The sequence below is a fragment of the Aotus nancymaae genome, unplaced genomic scaffold (assembly GCF_030222135.1).
Source record: "Aotus nancymaae isolate 86718 unplaced genomic scaffold, 86718_ANA_hifiasm-v0.15.2.pri h1tg000073l, whole genome shotgun sequence".
Taxonomy (NCBI): domain Eukaryota; kingdom Metazoa; phylum Chordata; class Mammalia; order Primates; family Aotidae; genus Aotus; species Aotus nancymaae.
The window spans coordinates 1004142-1018608 of NW_026988488.1; the positions used below are offsets into that span (position 1 = coordinate 1004142).

Sequence of the window (14467 nt, forward strand, 5' to 3'; positions counted from 1 at the left end):
CAGCAACTAATGTCAAATAGCAGTAAGAAAATTAAGAATAATCTTTCTTCCATAAGAAGCTGTTCATATAACCTCTAAAGCTGAAGTGCCACTGTTTATAAAAAATTGAGCAAATGACCTAGGGATCAGTTCTCCTGAGTGTAAAATGAAATGTGTCAAAAGAAAGATAGGGTTGGACCTAGATATTTTCAAGTAGTGTTTCCAGAACCACCAAAATTCCACAGAGGGGCTTCAGAGGTGGGAGATGGGAGGACGGACCACCCTTCCTCATGATTTCAACTCTGCCTTTACCTACTTCACATATTTTATTCTTAGAAAACACAAATTATTTACTTCTTAAAAATGAGACACTGGCCAGACATGGTGGCTCATGTCTGTAATCCCACCACTTTGGGAGGCTGAGGAGAGTGGATCACGTGAGGTCAGGAGTTCAAGACCAGCTTGGACAATAGGGTGAAACCCTTTCTCTACTAAAAATGCAAAAATTAGCCGGGTGTGTGGCGGGCACCAGTAATCCCAGCTACTCGGGAGGCTGAGGCAAGAGACATTCTTGAAGCTGGGAGGTACAGGCTGCAGTGAGCTGAGATTGTGCCGCTGCACTCCAGCCTGGGTGACAAAGCAAGACTCCATCTCAAAAAGAAACAAACACTGTAGTCTAAGCTACATTTCATAGTACAGTGGTGGGGCAGTACAGCTATCATCTTAACTACTTTAACATAAAACATTACTATAAAATGAGTAAATGTTGCCAAGGTTAAAAAATTTCTGAATTAGCCACAACACAGTTGGGAAGGAGAGTGGTGGAGAGTGGAATCTATGAAATTACAACGTGCTCCAATGTCTCAGGACACTGTTTTTAAAGAAGCAGCCACTCAGGGTAGTAAACTCCAAAGTGCTGTAAACTAAGCTATCAAAAGCACTTATTTAAAAAATGTGCATGTAACATTGCATAAAGCAGAAATTGCTTTCTGGAAGGATAAAGATCTGAAGATATATATAAATAAAAAGTACAAATGCTTAAAGAGTAGTACAAGTAAAATGTGGGAGTTATACAATGTAACTAAAGAACTCATCCAATTAATAAAGTAAAGCTTCATGAAGAATTTCAGGTGACATTTACTTACAAAACTGAAGAGGTTAAGATTATCCTCCTATATTACAGTCTAAAAATTAAGAGAAAAGACATCCTAGTTTTGTCATGATACTTTACAGAACACTTAGCAGTTTCCATAATGCTTTAACTTACTTGCCAACCCATGCTGTTCCTTTCGCCATCTTGTTCTATCACTTGCATAGTGCAATTTCTTATAAAAGAGTATACATTTATTGCTTCCATTTCTTTTCCCACCTTCAAGTCAATGACTCCTGGGCCCACGCAGTCTGGTTTTCACATCCTAGCCCACTCCTTAAAATAACTTCATTGCAAATTAACTTTTTAAGTCTTTTCTCTGAATCTTTGAACACTATTTACCATCCCCCAATTCTTGAAAGTACATTCTCTCTCCTTGGGCTTCTATTCTGCTACATTTTCCTGGTTAGCCTAACTACTATGCCTTCAGATGTTAGTTCAGATTTCTGTGAATTTCTGTGGTAAATCCTGCCTGATCAAAAACTGGGTTAGATATCCCTCCAACACGTTCCCACCATATCATATCTTTGTATTTGCCCTCTCAAATCACTTACCATTCTTTCTGAATATGTCACCTCACTATTTATCTACCCAACTAATGTGCAAATTATTTGAAGTTAGGAATTACGTATTTATTCTCCATTGTTTCTTAGAATAGTGTCCAGTATGTTCAATGAATAGTAGGTTCTCCGTCATCAGTTACGAGTACAAAACAAAAAATGTACACTGTAAATCTCAAATCATGATTCTGAATTCTAGTTTGTTGAGACTGTTAGATAATACCAAAAACAGTGAGAAAGTTATAGTGGGTATTTCTAACCAGCTAGCATTAGTACTCAAATTAGAGCCGAAATTTAAATAAAGAACAAACTGTCTATGATAGAGCAGGAGGAAAAACACTAAGAAGTAAGGAAACCTTGTATAACTTGGGACAAATTATCTGGATCTTAGTATTACCTCACAAAAGCATTTAAACTGTAAGCACTATATAAAAGTCAATTGGCAAAGAGAATCTGTTAAAGACAAAAAATAGTCAAAACATGAATTTAATATATTTTAACAGTAGTACTGACTTTTTTTAATATTCAAATTAGAATTGTGATTTAAGGTAAGAAAAATGATACAATTCTCAGACTGGAAGAAAACTGAAAGAATATCGTATTCAACTCATAAGAAAGAAAAAGAAACCGCCAGGCACGATGACTCATGCCTGTAATCCCAGCACTGTGGGAGGCCAAGGTGGGTGGGTCACCTGAGGTAAGGAGTTCAAGACCAGCCTGGCCTGGTGAAACCCTGTCTCTACTAAAAATATAAAAATTAGCTGGGCATGGTGGCAGGCGCCTGTAGTACCAGCTACTCGCGAGGCTGAGGCAGGAGAATCACTTGAACCAGGGAGGCGGAGGTTGCAGTGAGCCAAGACCACACCACTGCACTGCAGCCTGGGCGACAAGAGCAAAACTCTGTCTCAAAAAAAAAAAAAAAAAAAAAAAAGAAAGAAAAAGAAAAAAAAAAAAAGCACAGTGGCTCACACCTATAATGCCAGCACTTTCAGAGGCTAGGTGGGTGGACTGCTTTAGCCCAGATAAATTCCAGACTAGCCTGGGAAACAGGGTAAAACCCTATCTCTTTAAAAAAAAAAACAGAAAAATCAGTCAGACATGTTGGCAGTGCCTGTGGTCCCAACTACTTGGGAGGCTGAGATGAGACTCACTTGAGCCCAGGAGTTTGAGGCTGCAGTGATTGCACCAGTGCACTCCAGCCTGCACAACAGAGCAAGACCATCTTAAAAGAAAGATAGGTAAGAAGAAAGAAAAATCCAGTGAGATTAAATGGCTTACCTCTCCCTAAAGCCAAAAATTTCATGTTAGTGTTATGATCAGAACTTTGAGAATTCAAAAATTCACTTCACCAATACCCTACTAAATAACTCACTGATCATTCTATTTCTCTAAGAGTACTTAATTTTCTTTTAAAACTTTTCTCATCACTTGTACATGTGCACAAGTTAACTCCCTGAAAATGGACCCCATTAGAGATACACATATACAACTCTAAGAATGAAAATTCTTCAATATAAATATAATATTAGCCAGGCTTGATGGTGCATGTCAGTAGTTCCAGCTACTTGGGATGCTGAGGGAGGAGGATCGCTTAAGCCCAAGAGTTTGATGGAGGCTACAGTACACTATGATTGTGCCTGTGAATAGCCGTAACACTCCAGCCTGGGTAGCATAGTGAGACCCCATCAACCAGTCAATAGTTAAAATAATGGTGTCAAAGACTTGATATGTGGTAACTATTAGAAAGAGCTGCTTAAGTACTAAAGCAGAGAATATAAACAAGATAGTTATAATTATCATAGAATTAGGTTATTTCTTAGATCTCTTAAGACATCTTGAGACTAAGCTTCCCTAGTAAACACTCAAGTAAATCATCAAGTAAATCATCTCAGTTCAATAAATTTTATTTTATTTTATATTTTGAGATGGATTCTCGCTCTGTCACCCAGGCTGGAGTAGAGTGGCACAATGTTAGCTCGCTGCAACCTCTGCCTTCCAGGCCCAAGCAATTCTCATGCCTCAGACTCAAGTAGCTGGGATTATAGGCATGCACCACCATGCCCAGCTAACTTTTTTGTATTTTTCATTGAGACAGATTTTCGCCATGTTGGCCAGGCTGGTATCAAACTCCTGGTCTCAAGTGATCCGCTCCCCTTATCCTCCCAAAGTGCTGGGATTATTGGCATGAGTCACCGAGCCTAGCTTCATTCAGTTCAACAAATACTTAAGAAGGATATTTGTACTTAAGGGATTAAACATCAGTTATTTGGTTCTCTTCCTATATCACGGGTTCTGTTCCAACTCTGTCCCGACATGCCACATTTAACAATCTCCATTTGCATGGATTTGTATAAGTGAAAATTTTATCTTTTGAAAAATTCTAAGCGTTCCCTAGCAAATAGTATTAAAGATGTGTTTCTGGATATTTAAAAAAAAAAAAAAAAAACTTAAAGTTTAAATCTATTTTAATTTGGATGGGAAACACTTCTACTCACTGCCTACCTATTACACAATTCTCCCTATGGTGATAAAATAAACTTCAGAAAGGTTTAGGCCTCTAGTGACAACTTGGATAAGTTGCTGCTTTAAAAAACAAATGGGGGGCTGGACATGGTGGCTCATGTCTGTAATCCCAGCACTTTGGGAAGCCGAAGCGGGTGGATCACCTGAGGTCAGGAGTTCAAGACCAGCCTGGCCAACATGGTGAAACCCCATCTCTACTAAAAAAGAAAAATTAGCTGGACGTGGTGATACATGCCTGTAATCCAGCTACTTGGGAGGCTGAAGCATGAGAATTGCTTGAACCAGGAAGGCGGAGGTTGCAGTGAGCCAAGATCATGCCAATGCACTCTAGCCTGGCAACAGAGCTAGACTCTGTCTCAAAAAAAAAAAAAATTGGGATTGGAGGTAGGAGGAACCAAGCTCTTACTCTTTTTCTTCCTTTCCTCATCCTAAATATATTGATAGGTTCTGGCTTACAGGTACTATTCCAAGACACACAGATTTTCCTTTGTTTAAATAACGGAAGTTGATTTACTCTCTGAAATACAAAGTCAGCATTAGCCTTAAACTACCAGATACTCACTGAATTAGGACAGTTCAAGTAGCAGATCTGACAAGGCATATCCTGTGCTGATGACCTTGTATCCATCTGGCGTGTCTGAGACTTTTCACTTGGATTAATTACATGACACTCAGCCTAGAGCTTCTCCGGGTTTCCATCAAAGTACCTACATGATTTAAACAGAAAGGATAAGAGCCCAGCAATTGTACACTGTTAAAGCTCTCCAAAAACCTGATTTTCTACAAGGAAAAGCAAGAAGCTGAATGAAAATAAAACAATAATCCTTTTACTCATAGGAAATAAAAGTTATATGGTACAAATTATAGCAAATAAAAGGTATGTGCATATATATACTGCAAGCAGCAAAAGAAAAATCAGCAAAACTGTCTATTCTCATATGAGAGTGTATGTGTTTATAAGCATATATATATAAATATATATGAGTAAACTAGTAGAAAAATTTTTGCTTTTTTAAAATTGTTTTTAAATAATTGAATCCTGGAAGTTAAGCTATTAGTAGTTTAACAGTACTACAACTAAAACTTAAGAATTAAAGTAAGCTGTGCTGTTGCAATGGGTACCTATGAAGAGTAATATTTTATATAGTTGGCTACATTTCATACAAATGAATTCATTAATTTTAGTTAAAGCAATTAAACATATTAGCTTTAGTAAAGCATTTATCTTACCCCACAAATCATCTTAAAAATGAAATCATTACATGTGTCTCATTCTACATAATAGAACTGCTTTCTAAACATTTTTAATTTACTGAGAAAGGAGAAAAAATAAAAAAGTGTATCTTCAAACACCTTATATCCAATAAATTACATATTAGCTTTTCATAAAATATGTGTCTAGGCAGGGTATGGTGGCTCACACCTGTAATCCCAGCACTTTGGGAGGCCAAGGCGGGCAGAACACAAGGTCAGGAGTTCGAGACAAGCCTGGCCAATATGGTGAAACCCTGTCTCTAATAAAAGCACAAAAATTAGCCACACATGGTGGCAGGCACCTGTAGTTCCAGCTACTCAGGAGGCTGAGGCAAGAGAATCACTTGAACCTGGGAGGCAGAGGTTGCAGTGAGCTGAGATCGCACCACTGCACTCCAGCCTGGGCAAAGGAGCAAGACTCCATCAAAAAAATAAAAATAAAAAATAAAATAAAATATGTATCTAAATATAGAGTAGCTCAACATCTAAAATATCAAGAGTATAGTATGCCAACTTCTATCTAGAGTTTTAACTTAACAGCAAACCACTTGACAGAAGATAGTAGTCAGAAGCAGACCTTAAGAAAGGAGGGGGGGAATACAGTAGTAACTACTTAGTACAATGTTTCCCATTAATTCAGATGAGACATGGTCCCCGGCCTCCAATAGCTTACTATTCTAAAGGCAAAAGCAATAGATTAAAAAAAATTCAATCTGTAAAATCAATATAACCAGCAAAAATATTAATGTACAATCTGGTCAATTACTTTTTGGCTTGTAAAGCCCAGATTTCAATAACTATAATGCTCTTTATATACAAATAGGAGATTTTCAATCAATACTCAGAAGAAATTTCCAATATTTTTAATGAAGGTCTTATTTAGGTTTTGTGTCAAAGGCTACTATATCTTACTGTACCCTCCAGAAAAATCATTCAAATGAGAACAAACCGTATCACTTCTTCTACGACTAATAAATATCTTTTTTATAAATACTTTGACTACAGCATATTTCAGTGAAATCATATTATCAATCAAAATGCCAACACATTATAAAAGGACTATCAGAAAGTTAAAGATGTTAGGAACTCACACAAATAGAAAGTTAATGTCTCTTAATGTCTCTGATGATTCAGATAATCAGAGTATATCTACAGCAGAAAAGCAAATGCTTTCCTATAAATTCTATTTCTGAGAAAACATAGTCTGGGCATGGTGGCTCACACCTGCAATCCCAGCACTTTTGGAAGCCAAGGCGGGTGGATCACTTGAGGTCAGGAATTCAAGACCAGTCTGACCAACATGGTGAAACCCTATCTCTATGAAAAATACAAAAAATTAGCTGAGCATAGTGGTAGGTGCCTGTATTCCCAGCTACTCGAGAGACTGAGGCATGAGAACCGCTTAAACCCAGGAGGCAAGGCTGCAGTTAGCCAAGATGCTGCCAATGCACTCCAGCCTGGGCAACAGAACAAGACTGTCTCAAATTAATAAAAAATAAAATCAAAATTAAAAAATAATATAAAATATCAAGTTTTACCCGAAAAACTGAAAGGATAAAAGACTAACACTAAATATGAATTCCATTCTAGCTTGTTGTTCAAGATCCAGTGTGCATGCCATGTCTACCTTGTAAAGTTAGCATTGCTGTCATGCCTTACATCATGGCTGTTTACAATTCTATGTCCCATTAGAACCCAGGTATCCTTGGCCTGGCGGGGCGGTTCACACCTGTAATCTCAGCACTTTGGGAGGCCCAGGCGGGCAGATCACGAGGTCAGGAGATCGAGGCCATCCTGGCTAACATGGTGAAACCCCATCTCTACTAAAAATATAAAAAATTAGCTGAGCGTGGTGATGTGCAACTGTAGTCCCAGCTACTCAGGAGGCTGAGGCAGGAGAATCGCTTGAACCCAGGAGGCGGAGGTTGCAGTGAGCCGAGATCGTGCCACCACACTCCAGCCTGGGTAACAGAGACTTTGTCTTAAAAAACAATAACACCACAAACAAAATCCAGCTGTCCAAAAGAAACTATCAACACAGTAAAGACAAGCTACAAAATGAAAGAAAATATTTGCAAAACATGCAGATCTAATATCCAGATCTATAAGGAACTTAAGCATATTTACAAGACAAACACAACCCCATTAAAGTGGGCAAAAGACATAAATGACACTTTTCGAAAGAAGACATACATGCAGCCAACAAGCATATGAAAAGAAAACTCAGTATTACTGATTAGAGAAATGCAAATTAAAACCACAATGAAATACCACCTCACACCAGTCAGAATGGCTAACAACTCAAAAATTAACACATGCTGGCGAGGCTGCAGAGAAAAGGGAACGCTTATATACTGTTGATGGGAATAATTAGTTCAACCATTTTGAAAAGCAGTGTGGTAATTCCCCAAAGAGCTAAAAACATAACTACCATTAGACCCAGCAATCCCATTACTGGGTATATGCCCAAAGGAATAGAAATCGTTCTACCATAAAAACATATGCATGTGTATGTGTGCACTGCACCACTATTCACGATAGAGAGGATATGAAATCCACCGAAATGCCCATCAATGGTAGATTGGATAAAGAAAATGTAAATATACACCATGGAATACTACACAGCCATACGAAAGAATGAGATCATGTCCTCTGCAGCAACTTAGATGGAGTTAGAGACCATCATCCATGGAGACGTAGAGGGAAACAGCAGACACTAAAGCTTATTTGAAGGAGGGTACCTGGTGGGAGGATGGGGGGACCAGAAAAAAAGAACTACTGGGTACCAGGCTTAGTACCTGGCTGATGAAATAATCTGTACAACAAACCTCCATGACACACGTGTGCCTGTATAACAAAATGCACATGTACCCCTGAACCTAAATAAAATTTTAACAAGAGAGAGATAGAGTCTCACTGTGTTGCTCAGACTGGACTCCCAACTCTTGGGCTCAAGAAAACTTCTCCTTTAGCCTCTGAAGTAGCTAGGACTCCAAGTGTGTACCCATCACATCCCACTTTAGCCTTTTTATTCTGATGTTTTGACATTTGGGGCCTTACTGACCCTGGGGAAACTGCCCCTCCCAGGGTCAGTTAATTCCTAGATATAACCCCTACAAGACTGCCTTCTGTATGCAGACTAACCAATCCAGTGTCCATATTCTTAACTGCCTCCTTTATTGGGCTCTGACACTAGGCAAATATTCCCCAGTCCTAGTCACCCAAGAGTCAGGTAGCAGACACCTAGAGATAGCCTATATCCCAGAACCCACTGAAATTATTCAGACTCGCCAATCCTCAACCTGCTTAGCCTACTTTCCCAGTCTTGCCCCGCGGAAGGCATTTCGTCTCATGAAAACCACAATAAAGGATCATGCCACATTTATGCCTTGATCCCTCCACCTCCTGATTGACCCCATGTGGCCCTGCATGGTGTGGCATGCCCTCCTTCTCAGGAATTGTAACAGACTATCTTTCCAATGGCAGTTGTCTTCTGATCTGCTGCTCATACTATATCAGAGTAATAATAATAAAACCTATGTGTTTTTTAAAAAGTTATCTTTGTATGCAGGCAACTCTCAAATAACCATGCCTCAACTGCTTTTGCAAGCTTTCGCTTATTAACCCACAGTAATGAACAAAAAGTCACTGGAAGACCACTGCCAAATGAGGACATGGAAATCTGCTTTGGGTCTTACATTTAGTAAGTAAATGTATATGGAGAAAATATTTCATAGGAAGACTATTTAGTCAGTAATTTAAAATTAAATGGCTTTGTATAATTTTTAAAGTGTTTAATTCTAACTTATTTTTATGATCAATTTTAGTATTTGCATGGTATAAAATGGAGTTTCAGGAAGAGAATGGCATTCTACACAACATGCTCAGAAGAGGTAAGGGTTTCAACATAAGGTAGCTTGACTTGCCAATTATAATAAAAACAATATTGATAATAATAGACCAGTTATATAACCACAATGAAACCAACAGTTTTCAAAAATCAGTGTTTCAACAAAACCACTATTGAGTGTTTAATCATGCAATCCTCACACTAGGCCTAGGTACATATAGTAAGTAGGAGAAGCAGGGTGCCCACCTAAATCCCAAGCTCTTAACACTTGCTGTCTGGAACTTAGTTGGACTCAATATATATATAAATGAATTGTCACGGCAAGGGGAAAAAAATTGGTAAAAGGTGAACTAAGGATTATCTTTATTTAACCTGTTGGTCTTTGAGTGGAACTCCATAAAGTTAGAAACAACCAAGTTCCTTTGTCATCGTTTTCTATTTAAGCTCCAGAACAGTAATCCAGATTCCTATAGGATCTAAGAAAATGGCTCCTATGAGACATCCACTGATCTCCTATGATTTGAATCCATTTCTCCCTCATTACAAAAGGCAGAGAGAGTTTTCCACATAAATGTTTCTTACCTGCCAAGAGCATGTAGAGCTCCCCCATCTTTGGCTTGAAGTTGGTGGCCACACTGAGAAAATGAAAAGCTGACACATACTGCTGCATGGCCAAATGGATAAGGCCCACATTATACAGAATCTTCCAATCGAAGGGTGCCAAGTAGTTGGCTCATTTCAGGCAGCTGATGGCCTATGAGAGAGAGGAAGCAGTCAATGAGGGAGTGGGGCAAGCTAAGCAGACCCGATAACCACATGTATGCATGCAAACAAAGAACATGAGGGGACACTGACTGCCACAAATTTCTTCTTGCCGAAGAAACACATTCCAATGTTATTCCAGAGCAGAGGACTTTCTGGAACAGCACAAGCCATAACTCTGTATTTGGTGAGGGCAACATCAAAGTCCCCATGGGTCTGCATCATGCTGCCTGCTGCCAAGATGGCCTGAAAACATGGCACATAGAAAGTAATTCAGTCATTCCCAAAAGGCTGTAGCAGTGAGGCAGCCTTCTTGAGTCTATAGACATTCCGCAGACCCAGCAGCACAGATGGGACTGAACAATTTCTTCCATGAACATAAACAATATAGCCAAGCTATTGGGACAAATGTTCCTGAGGAATGTCCTTGCACCCTACACTGTGGTTCTGTTTGCAGAGCACAAAAAAAGATAAAATATTACTTGCTTTACCATCTAATTTGTTTCCTACTTCTAGCCAGGAAAGTCAGTATTTCAGAATGAATACCAGGGCCCTTTAAGTAAAAACTTAATTAATCTGTTCTCTGCAGCCCCTATTTGGTACACCAAGTGTTCTAGACACCTAAAATTCACCCATACGTGGCTACTTAAGGTACATTTCTTCCTACGACAGAGGGTGAGTCAGCTTTAGGCTTCACCAGCCCAGCCCTTTCATTTCTCTAAGGAAAGATATCAAGATGGGGAGCTGACAGGCTCCTACGACTTCCTAAATCGGAATTCAGTTTGTATCCTTCAATATACAGCTTGTCTTACTGCATCTCCTCAATGATATCCATCAATTTGATGCTATTCCTTCTCATTCCCAAAGTCACATCTAGACAAACGTTGTAGTATCAGATCCTTAGGACGCTATAAGTCATTTCAACATAATTATTATTATCTTTTAGAGACAGGGTCTCACTCTGTCATCTAGGCTGGAGTGCAGTGATGCCATCATAGCCCACTGTAGCCTCAAACTCCTGGACTCAAGTGATCCTCCCTCTTCCACTCTCTGAGTAGTAAGGACTACAGGTGTGTGCCACCATGACTGGGTAATAATTTTTTTGCAGAGATGGGGGTCTATGTTGCCCAGCCTGGTCTTGAACTCCTGGCCTCAAGTGATCCTCTTGCTTCAGCGTTCCAAAGTCTTAGGATCACAGGCATAAGCCACCATGCCCAGCAGAATTATTTTTGACAACAGTTGTGGAGGCATTACTAATTTCCTAAGTAACACATAAGCTTTACTAGCACTATGATTTTGCTCTCTGCAGGGGTTACACATCTATTGTAACAAATATGCACTTTTAGAAGATAAGTAGAGCATGCTTGACAATATTTTCAAATAAGAAGAACTACCTTTTATTTATATTTTTTCTATTTTTCAGGTATTCAAACTGAAGAAGCTATTCCTTTGCTTTCCAGGGTCAGATCATCTCTAGGAGCAGTGGGGTCATCTCTTAAGAAGGCCAGAGCCTTCACAGCCTGCAATATCTTACAGTTGGTAGGATCATAAGTCAGTGCATTGCCAAGATGTTCAAATGCCTTCCAGGAAACGCTGAGCTTGGGGAAAAAAAGCAAATAAGACAATTTACATGAGAAAAAGATGGCAGTTAAAAAGTCTGGCCAACCACACCCTGAACATAAATATCCTGGCTTTTTTTATTCTCTTGGAGAAAAAAAAAAAAAAAAAAAAAAGGCAGCTACATTTATCAGAAAATAAACTAAAAATCCCCACAGTCATGGTTTTCCTTCTATTTATGTTAATTTATCCCCCTGATAAAGTCGAAGTATCTATTTGATAGAAGCACTAGTACTGTTCTACATTTAATGTCTCTTGGCAGAAAATGAGCTGGGTAGCCTCATCTACCATGGGGCCAACCTCCCAACCCAAAGCCCAGGAAGATCCAGGGTTAAGCTCCTGATTCTTTTTTTTTTTTTTCTGATACATGTTACAACATAGATAAACCTTGAAAACGTTATGTTAAGTGAAAAATGTCAAACCCAAAAGAATAAATATTGTGATTCCACTTATATGAGGTTATTTTTTATTCAAAGGCTTAATATTTTATTAGAGTCAAAATCAAAAGTTTATATTTTATAGAATATTTATTTCAGTATTTCTGAGTAACCTGTCACTTTTTTTTTTGAAGAAAGAAAGAGAGAAAGAAAAAAAAAAAGAATGAAGGAGAAGAAGAAAAAGGAAGATTTTTCTTGATTTTTCCTGATTCGTTTTAAAGAAAAACGAGGTTGGGTGCAGTGCCTCTCACCTGTAATCACAGCACTTTGGGAGGCCAAGGCAGGCACATCACTTGAGGTCAGGAATTCGAGACCAGCCTGGACAACACGGTGAAACCCCATCTCTAATAAAAACACAAAAATTAGCTGAGCATGGTGATGGGCACCTATAATCCTAGCTACTCGGGAGGCTGAGGCAGAAGAATTGCTTGAACCCGGAAGGCAGAGGTTTCAGTGAGCCGAGAATACACCATAACACTCCAGCCTGGGCAACAAGGGTGAAATATCGCCTCAAAAAAAAAAATACACAAAAGAGACACAAAGGCCATCATAGAGGCAGGGCTGGAGGCAAAATCAGCTGAACAAGAAAATTGGCAAATGTGTATGTTGGAGATGGGGGAAAGGCCCCTTGGATACCTGGGCACTGGGTCCTCACCAAGAAAATCAATGAAGCTAAAAGAATCCCATTCACATTCAGGAATGCGGAGGGTACTGAAGACTTCTTATTCTAGATAAAGTATACTTTGCCTTCTCTCTTTCCAATAAGACCTTGGCTGGGAAGAAAGATCAACAGAAATGGCTTTGCCCCAAAGCCCTAAGAACTGCTCACTTGTATCAGTTTCTCTTTTCACAACAAAATAACGACCCCCAACACCAGAGTTATTTCTCATATATGCTCTTTCCTGGGTTACATAAGAATTTTTTTTTTTTGAGACAGGGTCTGACTCCATCACCCAGGCTGGAGTACAGTGGCTCAATCTCAGCTCACTATAACCTCTGCCTCCCGAGTTCAAGCAATCCTCCCATCTCAGCCTCCCAAGTAGCTGGGATTACAGATGCATGCCACAATGCCTGGCTAATTTTTGTATTTTTTGTAGAGACAGGGTCTCACTATGTTCCCCAGTCTGGTCTTCTACTCCTGGGATCAAGTGATCCACCAGCCTCAGCCTCCCAAGGTGCTAAGATTATAGGCATGAGGCACCATGCCCAGCCTACATAAGAAATATAGTTGCACTAGGCTAAAATAGAATTGTTTCCAATTTAAATGCGGAAAATTAATTCCTTTAGCAAAGAAAATCAAATAGAGTGTAGTTCATGTACTATATTTGACCTTTAGTAAAATAAATATCAAAATGCAGGAAAACCACCATACGTACAAACCCAAAAGCATTTCTAACATCAACGCATGAATGAATCAAGAGTTTTCATTACCTATAAGTAGAGTGATCCTAAAGTTGTAAGAAGTTCTGTATTTTCTGGTGAGAACCTGCAACACAGAGATGTTCAGAGGGAAACAAGATATTGATGAGAAACACGGAGACACATGCACAGTAATGTGCCCTCGTGCAATACTTGACAGACCCCACTGAACCTCTTGCTCCCCATGGAAATACCTGAAGGCAATTTGGGAATTGCCATCAAAAGTAGGTCATCTCAACCTTGGCAACAGGAAGAACTGCTAAGCAAAAAAGAAATGGGGCTTAGGGTAAAAGTTAAGAAAGAACCTATGGAATGTTTTGCATGACCATCTTGATCACACTAATAAAATTAAAGAACAATGCTTTAAAAAGCAAGTCTGTCTAGAACACATATAGTTTCACCAGTCCTCTCTTGTGGGATTTTTTTTCTTTTTTTTTGTTTTGTTGAGACAGAGTCTTGCTCTGTCGCTCAGGCTGGAGTGCAATGGCGGGATCTCCGCTCACTATAACTTCCACCTCCTGAGTTCAAGCAATTCTCCTGCCTCAGCCTCCAGAGTAGCTGGGATTACAGGCACACGCCACCACACCTGGCTAATTTTTTTTATTTTCAGTAGAGACAGGGTTTTACCATGTTGTCCGGGCTGGTCTCCAACTCCTGACCTCGTGATCCGCCCAACTAGGCCTCCCAAAGTGCTGGAATTATAGGCGTGGGTCACTGCGTCCAGCCAGGATTTTTTGTTTTTCTATTTTCATTGTGCTTACCATGCCAGGCAGCATAATTTTCTATGCAGTTTTGGAGCCTAAGGCCCCTAATGCTCCTCTCTCCACTTAAACAAAAAATCATACTAAGTAGCCAAATGAAACATAAGAAGGAAGATACATACCAATCCTAGGAAAGAAGGTGCTACTGACCTTTG

General features: G+C 39.3%; 1 protein-coding gene across 5 annotated transcripts in view; it reads right to left on the reverse strand.

Annotated features, from left to right (window-relative positions):
* The window catches only part of LOC105723016 (ubiquitin-conjugating enzyme E2 Q2-like), a 152335-nt gene that overhangs the window by 78697 nt on the left and 59171 nt on the right, over nt 1-14467 (reverse strand). For 2 of the 5 annotated variants that reach the window (XM_064367713.1, XM_064367711.1), the window contains 5 exons: nt 13564-13618; nt 12384-12476; nt 11473-11676; nt 9899-10070; nt 4775-4919 (listed from right to left, as the gene is read on the reverse strand). Coding sequence is in view for 1 of the 5 variants with exons in the window: in XM_064367711.1 (XP_064223781.1) it covers nt 11651-11676; nt 12384-12476; nt 13564-13618 (174 nt within the window). In the remaining 4 variants the exon portion in view is untranslated. The remainder of the gene's footprint in view (nt 1-4774; nt 4920-9898; nt 10071-11472; nt 11677-12383; nt 12477-13563; nt 13619-14467) is intronic. The other 3 variants (XR_010339184.1, XM_064367712.1, XM_064367714.1) reach the window with 2 other exon arrangements.